Source organism: Drosophila grimshawi, unplaced genomic scaffold (genome assembly GCF_018153295.1).
Source record: "Drosophila grimshawi isolate 15287-2541.00 unplaced genomic scaffold, ASM1815329v1 contig_1369, whole genome shotgun sequence".
Taxonomy (NCBI): Eukaryota; Metazoa; Arthropoda; class Insecta; order Diptera; family Drosophilidae; genus Drosophila; species Drosophila grimshawi.
In genome coordinates, this window is record NW_025062891.1 from 3,409,090 (window position 1) to 3,431,938 (window position 22,849).

General features: G+C 41.1%; 4 protein-coding genes and 1 non-coding gene across 11 annotated transcripts in view; 1 reads left to right on the forward strand and 4 right to left on the reverse strand.

Annotated features, from left to right (window-relative positions):
* LOC6560045 (protein hu-li tai shao) overlaps positions 1-1,558 on the reverse strand; it is a 31,265-nt gene extending 29,707 nt beyond the window's left edge. For 5 of the 7 annotated variants that reach the window (XM_032735227.1, XM_032735226.1, XM_032735224.1 and 2 more), the window contains exon 1: positions 1,120-1,549. The gene's annotated coding sequence lies outside the window, so the exon portion shown is untranslated. Of the gene's footprint in view, positions 1-1,119 lie in introns of all 7 variants that reach the window. The other 2 variants (XM_032735225.1, XM_032735221.1) reach the window with 2 other exon arrangements.
* A 1,340-nt stretch (positions 1,559-2,898) lies between these two features.
* On the reverse strand, positions 2,899-4,944 carry LOC6559271 (serine palmitoyltransferase 1). The gene is made up of 6 exons (XM_001987219.3): positions 4,868-4,944; positions 4,665-4,760; positions 4,098-4,597; positions 3,709-4,036; positions 3,284-3,649; positions 2,899-3,219 (listed from the first exon to the last, which is right to left on the reverse strand). The coding sequence occupies exons 2-6, from the start codon at positions 4,710-4,712 to the stop codon at positions 3,055-3,057; spliced, it is 1,407 nt and encodes a 468-aa protein (XP_001987255.1). The 5' UTR covers positions 4,713-4,760; positions 4,868-4,944; the 3' UTR covers positions 2,899-3,054.
* Positions 4,945-5,372: 428 nt separating this feature from the next.
* Positions 5,373-15,088, reverse strand: LOC6559272 (heterogeneous nuclear ribonucleoprotein U). The gene is made up of 10 exons (XM_043214274.1): positions 14,644-15,088; positions 13,625-14,410; positions 12,087-12,953; positions 11,474-12,015; positions 10,511-10,639; positions 8,824-8,995; positions 6,966-7,957; positions 6,627-6,846; positions 6,185-6,309; positions 5,373-6,121 (listed from the first exon to the last, which is right to left on the reverse strand). Exons 1-10 carry the CDS (start codon positions 14,789-14,791, stop codon positions 5,930-5,932), a joined length of 4,173 nt encoding a protein of 1,390 aa, XP_043070209.1. The 5' UTR covers positions 14,792-15,088; the 3' UTR covers positions 5,373-5,929.
* Positions 15,089-15,430: 342 nt separating this feature from the next.
* On the forward strand, positions 15,431-15,502 carry Trnaw-cca. Its single transcript has one exon. It is a non-coding gene; the product is annotated as a tRNA-Trp (tRNA).
* A 743-nt stretch (positions 15,503-16,245) lies between these two features.
* Positions 16,246-16,980, reverse strand: LOC6560817. Its single transcript, XM_001987221.2, has one exon. It carries the CDS (start codon positions 16,872-16,874, stop codon positions 16,467-16,469), a length of 408 nt encoding a protein of 135 aa, XP_001987257.1. The 5' UTR covers positions 16,875-16,980; the 3' UTR covers positions 16,246-16,466.
* Positions 16,981-22,849: the final 5,869 nt, after the last annotated feature.

Sequence of the window (22,849 nt, forward strand, 5' to 3'; positions counted from 1 at the left end):
CACACACACACAAACATGCACACGCCTTCAAATTACAATGTATTGGAAGACTCGCTTCTAACTGGAGTACGAAAGAGACGTACGTAATAATTTCTGATAAGATTGTGGAAATAGCAGACAAGAAGACGGGGTGGTTACACGTCATATTGCAATAACATGATATGGCTACACTGGTTAAACACAATTCAGCTGATTTATCGGTCAAACGATTAACGATTAATTCGCAAAGCAGAAGGCCTCTAAAAACTGAAATCTAGCACAAAGACCCCCCTCCCCCTTTAAATTCAACACCAATTCTCGTGTCAGTGTACAATAAACAAGTTTTGAGATTTATTTACAAATCTGTTTATCACTCGTTTGTTGTTTTCTATAAACTAAAAAAGAACAACAACAACCAATACATCAAACTAGGTTTTTCGCCAAATCCACCAATGCAAAAGCGAAACACACAAAAAGCTGCAAAGAAAAACTCTGAAAAAGTGGGTCACACTCGAGACAAAACTTGTAAACAGATGCGACTCAGAAGGAGAAGCAGCAGCATTCGCCAATTTATCAGTAAAATGCATTAGACACGCGTCCACGTTTGTGATAAAGGCGGCATTTCAAATTGGAAACCTGTACGACGATGACATGTGTCAGACGCGAATAGAAAGCTAAACGCAATTGCAAAAGATTCCTCTCCCCCTCTCTTTCTCTCTTCCACCCATTCGACGTAAGAGTAAGAGACAAGGCTAGTTGTTCTTAATATGACGACTAGCCAAAGAAAATACACAAAAAAAATCTGTTGAGCGAATATTGAACGCAAAGCATAACACACAAAACACACACACTCGCCGCCTCCTTCGGAATGTGCTTGACCAATCCCAAAAAAAAATACGAAAAAAAATTTGTTGGTGCGAGTTAAAAGATGGCGTCACCGGTCAAACGGCGCAACGGCAGCCACGCATAACAGTAAACAGTGTTCCAGTGCCGCCAGTGTTACTGTCTGTCCACGCATTTTCTCTCTCCAAACAGAAAAGCACATAATACAATTAAAACACACACATGCATACAAATTTAAAAGAAATTAGTATATTTTTTTTTATAGAGAAGTAGATGATGATGATGGGCAGCACTCACAGTTTCTGTTTCTGCTTCCAACTTTGACGTAGTCCTCTACTCGTTGTCTCTTTTTGCTTTTTCTTTCTTATTGCGTGCTGCTGGGACGTCGTTTAACACAAAAACAACACACAAGTTCGTCGAAACGGGGCAAAACACACGCGTTCCGTTTTTTTTATTATTTATTTCGGCTGCTTTATGGTAAATAAAATTGGTGTATGGGGGTGTGGGAGGGAAAAAAGAATTTGTATGAAATTATTTGAATTTTCTTCTTGATATTTTTACTTTGATCGTGAATTGCACTCAATTTGTAGCACTCAAATTTATCGCCAGCACTTTTTATTCTAACGGAGCTTTTTATTGGTGGCGGGGGTCTTAATAACGGCACTTATTGCACACAGTACACGACGACGATAACGTTTGCTTCTGGAACAACAACACTTTAGACAATCAGAATGACCAAAGCTGTCTACTATATATGCTTATTTAATTTAACATTAGCATTTAATATTAATTTTAATTCAAATCTTATTTGAGTAACACGTACACGTCTGTCGTCCACAAGCGCACGTTAACAACAAAATGAAGAGCGCGAGAGTTTGCTTTGTGCTCAGCACAGACTGGAAGCGGTCGCATTGCCAGTGTTGGTAAACGGCATGTAGCGCGCTTAGCGAAGGTCGCTTATTTATTTATTTTTACAGACAATGATTTATTGAATACAACACACAAATATAACATATAAATCTACATAATTTAAATACTTTTTTTTTTTTAATTAACAAAAACAATGACATAAAATGCCCCTTGATAAGCGAGCACCAAATAAATGCACTTTTCGTTTTGTGCGAACGAGACAACTATAGAGGCAATGGCGCTCTCTCTGGAAAATGACCGCAAAGCGGCCTGGAAATCGAATCATCCTGCAACGCCCAAATCAAAAAAAAATATATATATGGGAATATATGAAGGTGCGTGTGTGTGCATGTTGGTAACATCGAATGTGGTGAGCAAAGCATGTATGAAAAAACAGCTCCGCTCACGTCGCACGATGAAGTGCAAAAGGAAATAACCAAAAGTCCTGACGCGCCGACTACAAAAAAAAAGAATGCGACACTTTTATGTATTCTGCTGCTGAGCGCACAAAAAATAACTATGTCAATTAAGTCAACCGCAGTTGTATATGTATATGTACGTCGATTATGTCATATTATTTATTCGTACACACACACGCATTAATCACACATACACACAAACACACGCGCAATTCACACTTTGGCGGCGTCTCCGTCACCGGCATGCCGTGAAAAAATCGATTAATGCGTTTCGACTGTGTTCTGCTTTTTTTATATGCGTTTAGTTCACGCACATTTTCAATGCGCTCGTGTGTAGTTATGGCTGCATAAGAAATTTGTTTAACAATAGTAGAATTCTAAACACTCGCTTACACTTTTTAAATGCAAAATGACACTGAAAATCACAGCGCGACGTGCGTTCGTTCCGCTTCGGATTCGTTTCTGAGTGACAGAGTGACCAAACTTTGCGCCACCGAAATGTACCAAAAGTGTGCAAGCGGTCAATCGATACACTAACTGGAAGTCTGTAAATTGTGGCGTTGTTAATTTTTATTTGGCGCCACTTAAAGAATTAGTCTATTAATTGTTTATTTTGTTTATATTATAACAAATAAACATTCTAAATGCATAAACAAATAAGTATAATTTTAAAAGCAACTGAAAGACGCCTAAGGACGTCTCCTTGCAAAAAAAATAACTAACGCTGTTAATAACATTCCAGAAACTGTTAAGTCTTAAATAATTTATTTATCAATATTAAATTGATTAATTACGGAATTATGGACGCAAAGCCAAAAGAAATTACTTAATGGACTCTGTATAAATATAGTTACAAAATAGTAGTTTCTTCAAGTTAAGTCTAAAAAGCACAAAAAATTTGTAATTATAGCACTGAGCTGGAAACGTCCTCGATGATGTTGAAGGCACTCAAAATGTCCGATTCGTCCAGGAGACGATTGACGGCAATCCGTAGACTGGGACGCACCGGTTTGTGCTCCCGATTCTGCAGGTAGGCGGCCTCCACAACGGCCACGCCCCTCTCAATGCACTGCAAGCGAAAAAAGAGATTGATCACGGATCGGGAATATATATATATATTAAGATATAGGCACCTTATCTGCCACCTGAGTGAGCAACTTGTGCTCCGCCTCGAAGCTCTCGCGCTCCTGGGCCACATACAAATGCTTGATGGGCGATATTTGGTCGCCGCGCAGCTTCAATTTGCTGAGGCGCTCAAATTGCTGCTGCACCCGCCTCGAATTCTGCTGCAGTTGCTCAAAGATTTGCGGCTCGCGCTCGAAACGATCCAAGGCACAAATCGCAGCCTGGGTCAACATCGGCGGCAGCGATGCCGAGAATATATAACCCAAGCCAGATAATCGCTGATGCTCAGCGATGAAATGGGAGCCAACACAGAAGCCACCAATTGTGGCCATGGCGCCCTCCATGCCGGCGGAGATTAAGTCAATCTCGTCACGCTGCAGGCGAGGATTAACAATAGTTAGTTATCAGTTTAAGGAGAGATTCTCGTGCTTACGTTGATGTTGCAATGCTCGGTGAGGCCGCGACCCGTCTTTCCCAACGTGCCAAAGGAGACGCTCTCGTCGAGGAACAGGCGCAGCTTGTACTTCTTGCGCAGCTCGACGAGCTCCGGCAGCGGGCATAGCTCTCCGGTGTTCATATAAATGCCTTCGGCGACAAGAAAACGACGCGTCTTCAGCGCCTTCTTGGGATTCCTCAAGTCGCGCTGCGCCTGCTCGACGAGCAAGCGTTCCAGATCCTTGGCATCGTTATGCTTGAAGAAGACAATTGTGCTGCGCGACGCATCCAAACCCTTTTGTATGGCAAAGTTGACGGCTTCATCGCTGGCCGGGAATAAACACATTAATCCTTGGGCAGTCAATACTAATATCATGTGGCACTTACACAAAGATGAGATCTCCACGCTTGGCATATGCGGGGATGGCGCTGGCCACCGTCGAGAAGCCGTAGGAGTAAACGATGGCTTCCTCGAGGCCCATGAAACTAGCCAATCGCTCCTCCAGATGCAGATGCACATCCATTGTGCCATAGAAGCCACGCGGACCGCACGAACCAACGCCATATTTGCGCAGTGTTTTGCACGCCTCCTCCAGAATCTCATCGTCCTCCAAGAAACCCAAATAGTTCTGCGAACCGAGATTCAGGCAATCGTTTCCATCGACCACGATGCGTTTGCCCACCTTCGATTGGACGAGGCGGGTGCGCAGCAGCGGATGATTGGGATCTGTGTCGGGCACTAACGGTTCCGGTTCATATTGCTCGACGAGATAATCCTGCTGCTCCTTCGACAGGGGACGTCGTTTGCCGCCTCCTCTGCGATGCAACACTAGCCAAATAACTGCAATCAACAGCAGAGTTTCCAACACTAGCGCAAAAGTCGGCGTCTGCAATTGCAAATGTGACCGCATTTACTTGATATCATTTTTAACAATTAGTTATCATTTGACTCACATTTCGAAATATGCTGCCGATTTCGTGGAACAATTGTATGCCAATCATGGTGGTGCCACTGCCTCTGTCCGTGCCTCGTGTGTGAGCGTGTTTGCCCTGCAAGTGCGAAAAATCAATTGAAAAGGTCAGCTTGACTGTCTGCACTGTTAATGTATGCGTCACTCGTTCAGTTGTTTCTTATCGTAATAAATATCTTAACTCACGAGTGAATAACAATTGTTGGAATGCTCTGAATCTGATAACAATTACTTCAGCACGAGTCACTTTAAATGTAGTGCGGTATTTTTATTTTAGCTTTGCTCTTATGGGGGTATGTAGCCTATCGATTTAGCTATGTCTTTTGGCATTAGTGCGATAACAGCGCATTATCGATATTAGTGCGATAACTGATCGCACTTGACGAACGTTAGAATTTGAAATTGCTTATGATTAACTAAACTGAATCAATTGTTTTGCTGTTACTTAAATGCAGCAATCAGAAAGATTTTACTGGATTAAGTTAATCGATGCATAATAATTAAATTAGGTCAATAAAAATACACATTTACAGTTATATATGTTTGTTTGTATATAGATTTATTTTTGTTAAATTTAATTTGTTTTAGTTTTGTCTTCCAGCTTTTCGTTAATGTATAAAAAGATAATAAAAAAACAATAATGATAAACGTTAAACAAATTGTACTGTCCTAGATATATAATGCAGCCGAAATTAATATTATCCAACGTTCCTTTTATTGCTTTTTTTTTGTATTTTGTTTGTTTGTTAGAAGAACAAGCCAGGAAACGAAAGGAAATTGGCATCGATTTAAACAATTTGTAAACAATTTCTATAATGCACAATAAATGTAAGTTTGGTTGTTCTATGAAATGTGGCCGAAACAAATGTTGTTGCACGTGAATTGTATGAAACAACAACATTTTTGTTTTATACAATATTTGCTTAAAATCAACAGTTTCTACATCATTTTGCTTATTTGTTTGTTTGTTTCCTGCCAGAAACTGTGCTGTGTGTTAAGGTTACATTTTCTTTTGGACTTTCCAGACTGGCTTAAAAACTGGCTAAACTAAATTTTATGCACGCTTGTTTTTTGCTCTTTCTGCATTATGCTTAAAAACTATCATTTAAAGTTGATTTGCTTTATCTTCTTGAGTGTGTGTGTGTGTGTTTGTGTATGTGTGTGTGTGTGTTTGTTTTTATAAATCAAAATGAAATCGGTTTTTTGTTTTCTGTTTTCTTTGCGACGGCAAAAAGATGGATGCCTCTCTTATTTCTTGTCGACGCCCGCATTGGACTGTGTAGAGTATGAATATTGAGACCAATAATGATTGGTGGCACCGCCATCATTATTGCCAGTGGCGCCCGCAGTCCCTGCCGCACTCCCACCACCACCACCACCGGCACTATTGGCCGCTGCTCCACCGCCGCCACCGCCTCCGCCGCCGGCCTGCTGCTGCTGCTAAAAAATCGATTATCGATTAGGAGGAGGATACCAATCATTGGTCGAGGCCCAATGGCTTACCTGCCACCAGGACATCCACTGCTGTTGCTGTTGCTGCGGATCAGCAGCGCCTTGTGACCAGGCCTGTTGTGTTTGTTGCTGCTGCTGTTGTTGTTGCTGTTGCTGATGCTGCTGGTTGCCATAACCTGTGCATGGAATGCATTCAATCGTATTATACCATAATCCCACCAGATGTACACCAAAGGCAACTCTTTAAGCTTATCTAGCACTCGCTCCATTAACCATCAACCAACCATCATCTTCATCATATCACACAAAAATAAATTGACTTTGACAATGTTAAGTTAGCATTTTATTAACAGAGCGAGTTTTTCCTATAAGTTAAACAGTTGCCGTTGGCGATACCATCGATATCATCATCATCATCATCATCTTCATCACCATCATCATCATCATCATGATCATCATCATCGTCATCGTCATCAGCGATAACGCTACCTACCCTGCATCTGATTGTAGTTCCAGTATTGTTGTTGTTGGCCAGCACTCTGCTGTTGTTGGTGTTGATGTTGATGCTGGTATTGTTGCTGTTGTTGTTGCTGTGATTGTTGTTGTTGTTGTGGTTGTTGCTGCCAAATGCCAGCCTGTTGATGCTGCTGCTGGGTCTGCTGCTGCTGCTGATGATGCTGGGCATAGGTGCTCCACTTGCCACTTAGCGACGACTGCAATTCAAATATGACAAAATAAATATATATAGAAATATATACATACATACTTATATATATATATATATATATGGATATATATGCATATTCTTCAGATCTTTATCTTCAGATCTCACCTTTGCTCCGAGCTGCTGCTGGCCACCGCTCGACTGCTGCTGCTGATGCTGTTTGTATTGCTGTTCGTAGCCAGCTGGCGTCGAGTTATTGCCATATTTGGCCAGCGCTTGGACCGCTGAGCGCTCATAGCCACCGCGACTATCTTCTTTGGTGTCGCGGTGGCCATGCCGAAAATCCCGTTGTTGCTGGTGGCTGCCGCCGCCGGAGCGATAGCTGCTCTGGCTGTTGCCGCGATTGCGATCATTGTTGCTGCCACCACCACCGAGCCGATTGCGATCATTGCCGCCACGATCTCGATCCCGATAATCTCGTGAACTGCCGCCACCGCCACCGCCGCCGCCGCCATATCCACGATCATCGTAGCCACTGCGACGATTGTTCTGCATCCAATTCTGTTGGCCACCGGCGCCGGAGCTGCCACCACCGCTGCCATAGCCGCGATTGCGATTATCGTAGCCACGACTGCCACCGCCGCCGCCTCCAGCTCCACCGCCATAGCCACGATCATCGTAGCCACTGCGACGATTGTTCTGCATCCAGTTTTGTTGGCCACCAGCGCCGCCACCGCCTCCACCACCGCTGCCATAATTGCGATTGCGATTATCGTAGCCACGACTGCCGCCACCGCCGCCGCCGCCTCCACTGCCACCGCTCGAGTAGCTGCTGCCGCCACCGCCGCCGCCGCCGCCTCGTCTCGAGTCACTCCAGCGACTCTCGTGTCGCTGACCACCCCCGCCGCCACCGCCGCCGCCACCACCACCACCGTGATCACGACGCCTGTCGTCAAAGTATCGATTGCGGGGCCGATCATCACGGCGATAAGTGTCGCGTGTGCCGCGCGATCTCTTGTCCCGGGATCTGTCCGCATCGATGGCCTTCTTGCCCTTCTCGTTGTACTTCTTGACCTCGGTCTTGGCCTCGTCGCCATTCAGCTCCGTGTAGATGATGTCGTCAAACCAGCCAAACTCCAGCGAGGGCAGCGTGAAATTTGCTGCAAAAAGATTTGTGAAAACGTAATTTTAACATAAATGACATAAATCGCATTCTGCAACACTGGCAGCAAAAATTTATTTATCAATTTTTACACAATACAAAGAGAGTAAGGAAGGGTTGGGGTTGGGTTTGAGGTGGAGTGGGGGTGGGTGGTGGTGGTTCAAGGGTGGGGGAGGAGGATATTGAGGTGAGGTGAGGTGGTGGTGGTTGTTTAGCTGGCAACGTGTCGGAAGAAAATTGATGGCAAGTTGGCAACGGACAAAATTCAATTTCTAAATTTCAAAATTAAATTCGAATTAATAATAAAAAACTAAAATATTTAAATACGAAAGTATTCGAAAAAGATTTAAATTCAAATTGAATAGAAAATAATATAAAAAAGTATCGCAACTAAATAGCTCAAATGAAATATGATAAATCTTGAAATCGGACCAAAATTTTTAATTGAATTTTTAAAGACACGTTTCGCAGCTGAATGTTTTTTTTTTTCTCTTTTTTTTTTGATGGGGCATGTTTTTTTTTTTTTATCTTTTGAAAGGGTAGTTTGATCAATAATGATGAAGTATAGAAATAAAATGAATTAAAAGATGCTTAAGAATTATAGTGTAAACAGTTACAAAATACATAAAGAGAATGCAGCTGCTTACAAACTAAATACATAAAGTTACATTATAAGCATTATACATAATATATATATATATATATAAATTCTTTTTTTTCTATCTTTTTTTTTTTGTTCTATGCACATATAATTTGCCGCTTTCGATATAGGTACATTATACAATAATTATTGTTTTTTTTTTTTGGTTTTAATTATTATTATTTTTTTTTTTTTCGTTGCTGGTTGTGGTGGACAATATTTACCTCGTAAGTTATTTAATGTTGATTCTTTAACTGTAAAAGCATTTCCCTTTTCCTCATTAACGGCGATGCGACGTTTCAATTCATCTTCGCCGGGTATGCAAACAACCGCAATACGCTTGAAGTCGCTAAAACCTTTCATTTTACGTCGCTGGGCCGAGGCATACGCATTCGTCTACAAGAATCATACAGTTGTTTGGTTGTTGGGTTGTTTTGTTGATAGATTGATTGATTGGTTGATTTTGGTTGTTGGTTGGTTGTTGTTTCATTTTGGTTGGTTGGTTGTTTAAATAGAAGATTGGGTTGGATTTCTATTTTTGGTATTTGTTGGTTGCGTTGCGTTTGTTGGTCAGAGCCTGAGAAACACGTTGATGATTGCTGTTTGCCGACGACGACGACGACGCATCGTTCAGAGAGCCCGCCGCTTATAAACTAACACATACCTGATTTATCATCATCATAGATATACACACACATATATATATATATAGCTGCATATATATATATATTTATGTATATTTGGTAATTGCAACTCCGCCGGGGAGTTGTTGCGCATAGTCTACAAATATGGCAAAATATGTGACAAGATCTGCTTCGGAATTTCGGAACAACAGTTGACTTAATCAATTTGCTTGTGTGTGTGTGTGTGTGTGTGGTAAGAGTAAACATATTTATGCTAGATATAATATAAGTACAGCAGCTGCCACAGCCTCCTGGCTCGGTGTTTTTTTGTATTTAGAGAGATAGAGAGTAGGTAGTAGTAGTAGTAGTAGTAATAGTAGGTACTAATAACGTATACGTTAAGAGAATATTTGTGATAAAGACGAACGATTTCGCCGCTTGAGAGAGTGTTTGTGTTTAATTTGTTGGTTGGTTGTTGTTGTTGTTTGTATTTATTACTTACAGAGTGGCTTACTTGCCGCACGCATCTCCATCTCCAATCTCCACATCCTTAATACATACATATTTTTCATCTCTCCACCTCCAACTCCATCTCCATCTCCACTCTCCTCCTCCTCATCTTCTACTTCTGTTACTGCTGTTTGTCAACTGTTGCCACCTAAAACTTAAGCTTAAGCAATACAAATGCAAATGCAAATACAGATACAGATACAGAAATCGAAATCGAAATCCAAATACATTTAGGACAGATACTTACAGATCGCGCACACTTATACAAAACTAAATATCGGATCAACTTAGGACCTAACACATACCTGGTAAACTCTTTCAATTGTTGGCGTTCTACGACGCTTGGGATTTCTCATTTCTCATATCTCATTTCTCATTCACACACTCCCATATAATAATATATATGTGAGCAATAAAATGCATATTCAAATTTATACAAAAACAAAAACATAACGAAAAAAAAAACAATATGTAAACTGTAAACAGAGATCCCTTGCAGGACCTCTTTCTTTTGGGAGGGGCGTGACATACGTATTTTTGTTTGTCTATATCAAAAACGTATATCATCATCAACGCATAATTCTCGCTTGCTTCGTGTTTTTTTTTTCTTTTTTTTTTTTTTTTTTTTTGGTATTCGTTCGGTACTTTTGTGTGTTAAATGTATGAGTGTGTTCGTGTGTGTGTGTGTACGTGTGTAGTTGTGTGTATGTCTATTGCTGTGTGTGTGTGTGTGTGTGTATGGTCATGTGGTGTAAGGGTCATTTGCTTGATGTTTTACCTGATCGAGTATAAAATTGCGACGCCGCTTCATGGCAATATCTTCCAAAGCACCCAGGCTATTCAAGCAGATCTCGTACACCTTCTCCCAGCGACCCTTGTGCACCGTTTTACGCGATTCGCCATCAATCTGCAATTGCAAAATGCGAAAATCAAACCAAAATTAAGATGATACTCATCACACATTCAAAACAAATGCAGTATTCGTTCAAGATGCAACAGTTACAAAGTTTATAATTATTGATATTGACTTGCAACAATCATTGTTGATATTAGATATATTTATATATATATATATATGTATATATAATATGAATCTGCTCTCTGTAATTGTGGCAACAACAGCAATAACAAGTAATCGTAAATTTTATTTGCTCTGAGTAATATTTTAAATCGTTCTTGTAAATTCAAAAATTTTAAATGTTCATTATTAATTTCAAAAATCAAATATTAAAAAAAGATGTCTTACATAAACCAAATATATATTTATATAGAACATGGAACATATAATTATATAATAATTTTCTTGTAATATTTTGATTTTATACTAACTGAATGAATACCAACAAAACATGGCAGTAAAACAATAAAAGCAATGAGAATCATTTTTCGTTAACTATTCGTAAATTCAAATACTTATTAAAAGTTTTTGAATATTCAAATAGAAACCGGAATATTTAAAGCAGTTTGTTGTATTATTAACAGAACAAGAATTTGTATAACATTCTTCATTTAATTTGTTAATATTTTTTTGACTGCTTCTCAAGATTTTAACTAATGTGCTTTAAACAATTACAGTTCAATGTGAAATAAATTAATTCAAAGAATTACAGTAAATTCATAATACGATATTCATATTATGATATTACGTTTATAGATAAATAGTTCTAAGATTATATCTTAATTGGATAAAACTTTGTTGAACGCTGCAAACTGAGCTAGTTGAAGGCATCGTTGAACTCACCGTCATTTTGGCTATTATGGAATCAGGTCCAATGATGTCGTAACGCTTGTCGCTGTTCTCCGACAGATGATTTTGGGTCCAGTGCGTTTTGCCGGAGCCGGGCAGACCAACGAGCAGAATGACCTCGCACTCCTTGCGCGATGCAGCACGCTGAGGACCGGCAATTAGCTGCTCGGCGGGCACGAGAGCCACCAGAATATAGTCCGGCAGCAGGGCAACAGTTTCACGGGGCACAGGCACCACATCCTCGTACTCATCCTCAGCGGTTTGTGACTTTTCGGCTGTTGCCTTGTCTGCCTCTGAATCGGTTTTGATGCGCTTGTTGGGCGACGGTCCATCCTCGTCGTCCTCCTCAGCGTTCGCTGGCGCTTCACTATCTTTGACCGTCTCCTTGGATGGCGCTTCTGGCTCGCCAGCAGCGGCAGCAACCATTTCTGAATCTTCTGTTTCGGTTTTCTGCGTTTCGCTTTGACTATCGCCATTGGCAACGGCTGCTGCGGGTTCAGCAGCTGCCTCAGCGGGAACTTCAGCTGCTTCCTCAGCTACGAGATGAGAAATTTTTGCGTCAGTTTTTGTTTTAATTCGATATTATATAGATATTTGTAGAACTCACCAGGTTCCTCATCCTGTGCAGCCTCCGCAGACTCGGCAGGTTGTGCCTGCTCCGACTTGGCCTCTTCGTCGACAACAGACTCCTTGGCTACTTGGTCCGCCTGCACCTCAGCAGCACCTTCGGCTTTGGTCTCAGTTTTATCGGTGTCACCCTCCTCGGTGGACTTCTCGGTGGCAGCCGTCTTAGCTTCGTCGTCCTTCTTCTCGGGCTCATCATCATCGGCGGTGGCCTCGTCGAGCACTTTCCACTTCTCGCCGCCATCGTTGTCATCATCCTTCTGTGGCGACTCGGCGCGTTGCTTGCGTCGTTTACGCGTCTTTCGCTCGGCATTCACCAGCAGCTCGGTCTCGTTGCCAAAGTTCACCGTATACTGGTAGCCCTTGGTGAGAATGTGCGGAAAGAGGGCGCCTTCCTCGCCCAGTATGCTCTTATCGAACTCGTGCGCAATGCCCAGATCCTCGCCATTCAGCGTATATTTAATGTTGCACGGCTCACTGTCCAGATCCAAATAGCAGCCAATCACATCGTCCAGCTGATAGGCTTTGCCATAATCCCTAAACTCGCCATTGTTCGCCTTGCGGCCACTCTCGCAATAGCCATAGGAATGTTCAGCCTCGCCCAGCAGCAGCGAGGACTGTGGCGTTGAGAAGCCCACGCGAAAGCCGCGCACATGCGGCTCATCGCGAAAATGATGCGCATTCTCCGGCACCGATTCCTCCGACAGCTGCACCTCAAAGCACACCTTGCCCTCGCGCACACCATAGTTGGCTCTGGCGCCCGACCAAACCAGCGAATAGATTTCCGAATCCAATGGCTTGGCCGATGTAAAACTGGTCGCATCGATGCGCAAATGTAGATCCGAATCAACTGTGTGGAATGGAAAGCAAATGAGAAATCAAATTAAATGGCTATTTAGGCTGATCCCAAAAATACAATTAAATAATAATTAATAAAATTGGGACAGTGTTCACCACATTTGTAGTATATAATCACATGTGAATTATTAACTATAACATAGCATGCAGTAAATTGAACGTCGCGTGCCACATTATAATTAGAACTAAGGTCACATTATCCATCCAGCTGATATTTAAATATGTATCATTATCAGATATGTAATAAAAATAATGATATTTCGAAACTATAAATAATTTAATTTTATTCCGGCATATTATGCAAGATACTCCTCCTTAACGAAAAATCCTTCGATAATATTATTGCCCTTCATCAAACCAATTAAAGTAATTGTCTCTTAACGTTTTGCCAAGTAATAATAATGTAAAAAAAAATAAATAAATATTCAAAAACAATTAGTTTTTGCCGATTAGTAAATTAAAGTGTATTTTGGCCACTTTAGGGATTTAAATATGTATAGAATATATACCAAAATCTGTATTTTTAGTTATTAATAATTAAATTTTTATTTTATTTTTAATATAATTTAATCTATTTTTTATTTATTTTTGTTGTCCCGACTGACTTAAGTTGGCATTAAATAAATAGATAAAATAATATATATGATAAACAACAATACTTACGCCAACTGAGACCCATTTGCTTATCCTCCATGGTGGGCTCATCCTCGGCCACTGTGCGCTCCTCGACCGTTGATCCGGCCTTCGAGTCACGCTTGGAGTCACCGCTGCGACGCTTGGGTGAACGGGAGCTGGTCCGTGAGTGGGTGTGACTGTGGGAGCGTTTGCGTCGCTCATTCGGTTTATCCTTCTCCTGCTCCTTGTCCTCCTGCTTGTCTGTCTTGGCAACCTCCTCATCGACATCCATTTTCTCACCACTGTTGCCATTGGATTGGTGAGCTGTGACTTTCTCAGCATTGGCATCTGCATCCGCATCATGCTCATTTTCATTCTCTGCTGCTGGCTGTTGCTCATCCGATTGTTCCATTTGCTCATTGGTGTCATTTGACTGCTCCTCCTCCTGTTCCGTTGATGTCCGCATGGCTTGGCTTGGTTCATCAGCCATTGGCACATCTTCATCGTGATCTGCTTGCGTTGCAGCCGCATCAGGCTCAACTGCGTCCAACTCATCAATTTTATCTTCAGCTTCATCCTGTTTGGCTTGTTCTTCTTCCACTTCCGGTTCCGGTTCTCGCTCGTGCTCCTCTTCATCTTTGACTTCCTCTTGCTCTGCTCCCGAATTGTCCTCTGCTTCCTCCTGCACGACAGGCTCTGCGACTGGCTGTTCCTCCTCCTGCAGGGTTTCCAAATCCGGTTCGGCGGCAAGTGGCACCACAGCAACGGGCGACGGAGAGCGGGACATTGAGCGCGTTCGACGTTGTCGCCGGCTCGGTGTTACTGGGGCGCCATCTAGCGTGTGTGAAAAGAAAAAGAGTTCGTAAAAGTCGCTTCTTTTTTTTGTTGGTTATATAAGGCGCGTTTACAATATTCACAAAGAAAGAGAAAAACACGCTGAGCCGACTTACACACACACACAAACACATTCATAAGAGTCGAAAAATATCACACACACACAGATGGAGCAAGAAGCGCAATAATGCATACACGCACACGCATACACACACACACTTATACTAACTCACCTCCAACGCCTCCACCGGCAGAATCTTCGACATGTGCCCGCAAGCGTTCGATGAGCACAGCTTTAACACCTTTGGTATCGAGACCGCGCGTCTGTAGTTCGTTACGCAGGTCCACCACTTTCATCTTATGTAGCTCCGCCAAATCCATTTTTTCACTTCAATCTTGAATGGCGGCAGCAGCGCGTCACGCACAAAAATATATACACACACACACTCACTCACTGAAGCGCACAACGACGACGGTGGCGGAAAGAAAACGTTTGAATTGAGTATGTTGTAAATGTGCGAAATGTGCGGCGTTTAATTTTTTGTATAAATTAAATGACTGCTTTTTCGCAAATACAGCGAATAAGTTCAATTTTTCGCAATTGCATTCGCATTTATTGCGAATAAATAAGTGTTAAAACCTATACCGAGAACGCGTTGATGTGAAGTTGGCTGCGATTAACAAATGCAGGGAATGCCAACTGTTATCGATACTTTGTTAACATGCTGCAAAATACTTTTGGTTCTGTGTGGTAATCGATAGTTTGCATTATTAAGGATAACACAAACGAAACACATTGTAATAATATAATGCGTATAATTTGCTTAAATTATTATTAAAATTATTTTCAAATATATGTATATCTAAATATGGCGCCAAGCCAAATTACTATCTTTCAACCCCCATGAGTGGTTGCACCAATTTTCGCCCAGGTGGCAGCACCATTTAGATGCATTTCGCTAGAATTATTTGATGTGGCAATGCATGCTTAAGTAGCCAATTTGCTATAGTATATTTGAGGACTCCGTGGCGCAACGGTAGCGCGTCTGACTCCAGATCAGAAGGTTGCGTGTTCGATTCACGTCGGGGTCAAGAGCTCGAGTGATTTTTTTGGGTTTTTACCAAATTAACCATTAATGTTTGTCCTTGCTATGAAACTGTAAATGATAATTTTGGGGACATTTCATAGGCTTTGCTCTGTGAATGGAAATCTAAAAAAAACAATGCTCGACCATTTGTTATTAAATATTTGACATTAGATAATAATTGACGTAAGAATGCAACAATGTATAAAGTCAATAATCGTGTTAACTGATCAGAGGAGTGTCACATGAATACGTACCAACCATTTCTCATTCGAATTTTCAATTTAAATTTGTCAAAATGTCAGCTATAATTTAATCACTCTAAAGTGAGATACAATTTATTGTCATTTGGAAACATATAATATTTAAATATAGTTATTATTGCATCAGCTAGATAGTCGTTTATTCGTTGACGCAGAAGTTTAAAAATTGACTCATAAATATTTCTACGATTTTCCATTAGTTCTATAAACTATAAATATGAAATCTTTTCAATTTTACACAATATATTTGGAGAACTTTTTAGAAATGCCTAGATAGAATTTCATGTGCCTCTGCGGCGCCAAATAAGGCTAGATTGACTCGCAATTATTATTGAGATATATATATAGATAATAACGCTTTATGTGAGCCTAATTTGCAAGCTCGATCGATACGATCGCAACCTTAAAAGGCCATTGAAAAATCAACGGTATTTGTATTCAAACCGCCCACACGAATGCAAAACAACAACTTTCAAGCATATTTTTCTGGGTTTTTTCTCACAATTGATTTTTTTTATTAAATGTAACAATAAATATCGATAAAAATACGAACTGAAATAGTACAAAACTTAAGTTAATATCAATTTGCAAAAAACTCAAGAGAACATGAAATATAATGCAATTAGTTGGTGGTGCTTTTGTTTGAGGAATGATCTAGTTGAACTTCCAGCAACGTTGTTAGTAGAAGGATGCCGAACTTTCACTTTCTCAATGCTGGACCAATTTGAAGCGCTTCGCCTCGGCATAATCCCTTGGATCGGAGAAGTTGCGTTCGGGCTTGATGCGTATATCATTTGGATCGGTGACGAATTCACCACTCCATGTGGGATCCAATATGGTGGGACTTGTATCGAAATCATAGTAATCCTGATCGTCGGAACGATTGCGTTCCGGCTTAATTCGTGTCTCGCCGCCCTTCACAAATGTCCCATCCCAGGCGGTGGGCAAAACAATCGGTTCCGTATTATAGCCATAGAAATTATTGGTATTGGTCACATTCTGATTGTGGCGGCGAATCTTGGACACATTGTTCACAGCGCCATCGGGATAAATAAATTTGCCATCCCAGCCCTCACACTTGATGGGAATATACTCCTGTTTTTTACGCAGTGCCATTTTCTTTGATTATTATTGTTGATGATTTGAGTTTCCGCTTAAAACTTGCCACGATCCGCATTCGACGCGTTTCGAAATTCGATTGAGCTGTCGGAACACTGGCGATATTCTAAAATATGATTTCACTTAGTCTCTGTTGCCTCCAAGCCTTGGCATGTAAATTATTGTGGCTGTTGTTTTTTGTTATTTGTTTTATGTTGTTTTTTTCTGCCTGGCCCACACGTAATTTAAATCGATGACGTCAGTTAACTGAAACTCAGATCGCTTGTTTGTTTCATGATTTGTTTTCTTTCTCTAGCCGAAAACGGGTTCGCAATCTCAGTCGGCAGTCGTCAGTCAGTCAGCCTCTCTTTCTCGGAGGTTACCTCCTCCACAGGTTTTTGCTTAGCAATGACAATCAAAACAGTAATACTGCACTGATAAAAAAATGTAGCCTTTTTGTAAAATCTAACTAAGTAAAAAATCAAAAATATTAAAACTAGAAAAATTATTGTTAATATATCAAACTAAAGAAATTGAAATAATTTATACTTTCAAGAATTATCTTAAGAATATTAAAGCGAACTCGTCTTTTCAAAATAAGAAAAATCCTTAAACTGATTTTCAGAAGGTAGTTTCCACCTTGTACCAAAGACTGTAAATATAAAGTATACCTGTCTATTATAGGCATTATTTATAAGTAGGAATTACCAAAAACTTACGAATAAAATATGTTTTTTTTAGTACAAAACTTTTCCTCGAATTAATATTTCCAATCACTTTTGCTCTTCGCATTCCACTGTGCGCAATTTGAAGTGAACATTTTTGGCAAGGTCTGCGGGATAGTCTTTGGTTTCACATACTCCAAATTTGATTTCATAGTTATTTCTCTCTGAGTGTAGTAGACGATTTTCGCGACTGTGACGCTTTACCATAAAAGACGACAAATTAAACACCGAGTCTAACAGCTACCAGGCGAAGCGGTTCCGCAAAAGCCGTCTGTTCAAGCTGTCTTTTAGCCGAGCAGTCGTTTAAATATGCCCATTATAATCGACGGCTTGATCTTGATTGCCTGCCAGCATTTATTTCTGTGATTCATTCGTCTCAGCTGGGCGATATGCACACCTAATAGTAATTTATGGCTCAATGTGAACAGTATTATTATGTTGTTCATTTGTTTTGCCTTTTTTAGGCGTGTTGGTAAGATTTATTTGTGGGCTTGTTGTTTACATCAACAAGTTGTAAAAATACGTTTCGGAAGCAATTGAAAACCAGAAACAACAGCTATTTTAGCTGCACCGCACAATGGGTACAAATTAGTCCGTTTTCACATAGTTATCATAAATCGTATAACATAAATTCATGTCTAGAATATTTAATACAGTATTAATCCATGATTAAAATGTCATTCTTTTCTTATATTGGTTAATTTTTGACAAAGTTATGGCAGCTTAAAATCTTAAAAGGATATTTACTTTTTGTTAAAAATGTAACTTACTTCAAATATTAATAAAAATTCGCCATGCTTCAATTTGCGCAAACGGAAAAGCTTTCCCTTTCGAATTGGCTAATAAAATTGCGCGTAAATTGGGGCACCTAAAAACCTAAATAGAAAATAAATCACGCGGGTATAAAATTATATTATATAGATATATAAATATATATATATATATATTAGATAGATAATTAAGTATTCATGTGACCCCATTCAAAACTCATTAGTTGATGTGGGTCAAAAGTCAAGCGGAAACACAAATGCCACCTGTGGATTTATGAACCACGCATCACGAACAAAACGAACTGTAAATGTAAAAAAGCCGCCACCGCAAGGGCTTTTTCTTTTTGACACACATACCTAGAGAGAGAGAGAGAGAGAGAGAGAGAGCGAAAGAGAGCGAAAGAGAGAAACACATGCGAGGAGTTCCTCGAATGCGTGACAGGCTTATGCACAAAGGTTTGTCCCTCGCTCGGCGCTGGCGCTGTGGGAACTCGACCACAAGCAGAGGCAGCAGCAGCAACTGGGAGGCAACAGCAGCAGCAGCAGCGGTTCCTATCCGCTATCCGCCGCTGCTCGTTAGAAGAAGCGATGGTCGGCAACAGTTTGAAAGTTTTTCATCGTAGTCGTCGTCGTCGTTGTTGTCGGCTTGCCTCCCAAAGTTGCCTGCTGCCTGGCTGGCTGGTTGGCAACGTTTCGACGGCTTTACATTTGCTGTGCGCCTAGTTGAAAATCCAACTAATTGCTTATTTTAACCCCTTCAAAACTGGGCACACACACACACAAACACATACATATATAAATATATATATACAACGTGCCCGGGCCGGGCTCCGGCTTTCGTGTTTATTAATTAACAACACAAAACCCCAAACCAACAAAGGCATCACACATATATACACATATACATATACATATACATATACGTATACACACACACATACAGGCGCACGCACCCATACTGCTTTAAGCAAGTGTTGTCTCCGGCATTCATTAGTGTTCATTAGTGAAACAAAATGCTCATTTACTTAACTACTCCCGGTGCTCGTAACGAGGCCCACCTCTCTCTCGCTCTTTCTCCATGAAACGAGCAGCACTTTCCAGCACTGTGCAGCACTCACCTCCTCCACCCCTCTCTCCTTTCACAACCATTGCTGCCCGCACTCACTTATCGAGTCACTCTGGCTCCTGCTCTTGTTAGCAGTTGCTGTTGTTGTTGTTGTTGTTGTTGCCCTGTCGCTCTCATGTTGCCAATTAAAATTCCATTTATGCCAAGTTAACTCACTTGGCTCGTTAATTGTTGTGGTTTTTTAATTGGACCCTTTTCGGTGCTGGTGGTGCTGCGGCTGCTGCTCCTCGAAAATTGAATTGAATGGAATTGGACAACAAAAAGAACAATCGCATGAATGGCAAAAAAAAACTCAGGCACGGAGTACAAACCACATCTCTCTGCCTCTGCCTCTGCCTCTGTCTCTGTCTCTCCTCTATGCACTGGAGCCCAAGCAACGAACAAATAATGAGTACCACTAGCACCACACTAGGCACCGGCTTCAACCATGATGCAATGCAATTGAAGATAACCTCTTTCTCTCTCTCTCCTTCTTTCTCTTTTCCCTCTATTGCAATGTCCCATTAGGAGCGCTTATCTGCAGAGTTGCCAAGCTACTAAAATGCTGTTGGTAGAGTATATTGGGTAGTTTAATCATTATTTACTAATCATATTGTGGTCTTAATATTTTTAGTTTAATTAATTTAATATTATGATTAGCTTTATGATATCATAATATATAACTTTAATTTTAAAATATCTAAACTTTTAGTTATTTTAACTTTATTTAACAGATTTAATTAGATTAAAAAGTTTTTAGACTTTATTTGTAACTGGCGATTTTTATTGCGTAACTTTCACAACTTGTCAACCCTACGTCATCTGCCGCCATTCAACTAATGAACGAAGCCAAAGCAGCGCAGCGCCAGCAGTTGCCTACCTACAAAAAAAGAACTAAAACAAAAGCCCAACAAAAACCCCTAATTAAAATGCATTTTCATTCGGGACGCCAGCGTTGGTTACCGCAGCGCCACTTCTCTTCCCCTCCCCCCACACAGTCTCGCTTGAAAGGGGGGCGAATTGGTTGTGTTCATTAGCTAGAACTGTGACCCCCACAGTCGCTGCCACTGCGCCTTTTGCACAGTCACATGAACCGTTATGCCATTGTACACATACACATGTATGTATGCGTGGATGTGTGTGTGTGTGTGTGAATGGCTGCGGGCATATTTAATTACAAAAGCTGCTAATTAGGAAACGTACACACCCACGTTGGTTAATTTGTTTGCAAACCAATTAACTCGGCGCACAGTATCAGGCGCACAGAAAACCACAGCCAGCAAACAGGCAACGGCAGCAGCAGCAGCAGCAGCAAAGGCAAAGGCAGAGGCAGCAGCAGCGGCAGCAGTAGCAGCGGCGGCGGCTGCTGCTGCTGCGAAAGCAAAAGAAACGCGTCAGCGGCGACGGGAACGTCGCTACTGAAAATGCAGACAGAACTTTCCAATCAGCGTTGAACGCTTGGCCAGGGCACATCACACACACATACAGACAGACGGACGGACGGACAGGCAAGCGGCCAGAAAAGTTATCTAGTGAGCCAGAGTGACTAAAACTGTTAACGAATGTGAACGAAGCCAGCCAACAACAAAAGCCGCAAAAGATAAGGCCCAACAACTGTTCTGTGTGTGTGTGTTGGTGTGTTGGGGGTGGTGAGCAAAAATTGTGGGGTTGGCACGAAAAGTGCGCAACGGTTCCCAACTTAATGAACGAAATGAAAACGAAATTTTAATGAAAAAGTTTTGTGTACGTGCGTGCGTGTGCGTGTGTGTGTGTTTGTGCTGTGTTGTGCCAGGGCTGATTCTTAATAAATGAGCTAAAGATGGCAAGGAAAAAATCGTCGTCGTCGTCGTCGACGTTGCGCTGTCGTCTTGCGTGCTAATGAGTAATAAATAAAAGTTTTGCTGCTGCCGCTGCTGTTGCTGTTGCTGCTGCTGTTCTGACAAGGCCTAGACAAGCAGCAGACGCGGATAGCAGGCGAACAGAGCAGCAGAAGCAGAACGTTGACGACGACGACGACGATGACAGACCGCAAGCGAACGGAGAGAGAGAAGCAGAAAGTGAGGGAGGAGGGCGACGGCAAGAGAGAATGACAGAGCGAGAGACAGAGCAAGAGTGAGTGGGGCGTGTGAGGGGAGTATACAGATTGGGTTCCGACTTTGCTTTTGCGTTAATTAGTTTTAAGCATTTTCATTATGCAACAGCATGTGGCATGTGGCATGTGGCAGCCAAACAGCTGTACATATTCGGACAAAGAACACGTGGGCATATGTAGTACACACACACATACATATACTGTGTGTTTTGCATCTGTGCATTGAAATGCTCTAATGGAAATATTTTTTTGAGTTTGCTCGTGAAGAGCGAAGATTTTAAATGCTTATACAGCAATTATTATAATTATTTTAATTGCATGTTGATAAGCACCGGCATGCATGCTTGTACATGTTTTACAACACTAATCGTGTTTATGACATTGCAACTTCGATTACATGGCAAAAGAAAAGAAGAAAAAGAAAAGACTAAAAGTAAAAATAAATGCGAAACCTGTTGCTTGTTGGTGGCTACAATTGCACTGCGTTCTTTTGCAATTCACAATCGACAAGTGCAGTCAGCAATGTGTGTTCTGATAAGACAAGAGCTGATTAAATTGCACCACACACAACATTCACAATCAGCACTGCCCGTTTGAGTGTCGATGTGCTGCAGTAGCCACCTCTGCCCATTTGCTGGCTGCCCAAATCAGTTACAATAACAATAACAACAATAACAATAACAATAGCGCCAACAGGCCTTATCAAAACAAATAGCTATTTGATAAAGTGAGCTCGACTATCCAATACCCTGTGCTTTCAGATTTACCTATAACATGAATTAAAAAAAATATATATATAAAATCAAAGATTTATCTAAAGAAGTTAAGAAGTAATTATATGAAATATACAATAAATTATGAGATAATGAAAACCCAAGTTCTTCTAGCTAAAAGATGATGTAATATTTGAGCCAGGTCAGTTCCATAATGCTGATAAATATCACTTACAGGGTATTAAAGAGTTAACGATAACAAAGAAAATGTAATGCATGTATAGTTAGGGCTTGGAGAGGGGGGAAGGGACAACAACAACACAACTGTGCACGTGTGCGTATTATATTTTTGGGTTATCGTGGCCCGCATATTTATTTAGAGACTCCGACCGGCAACCGCAAAACTCTTTACTCTTTTCCGTTTCGTTGCTGTTGGCTGCTGGGCGCCTGTTGCGCTGACAAATAATCGATCGCAAAGTATTTATTGATTTTTGATTGATGAGCAGCGGCGAGAACAAAAATTGACGGCAATATAAATCGAGTGATTTATTTGAGTTCGTGTGTGGTGGGGTTGCTCGCTTGGATTTT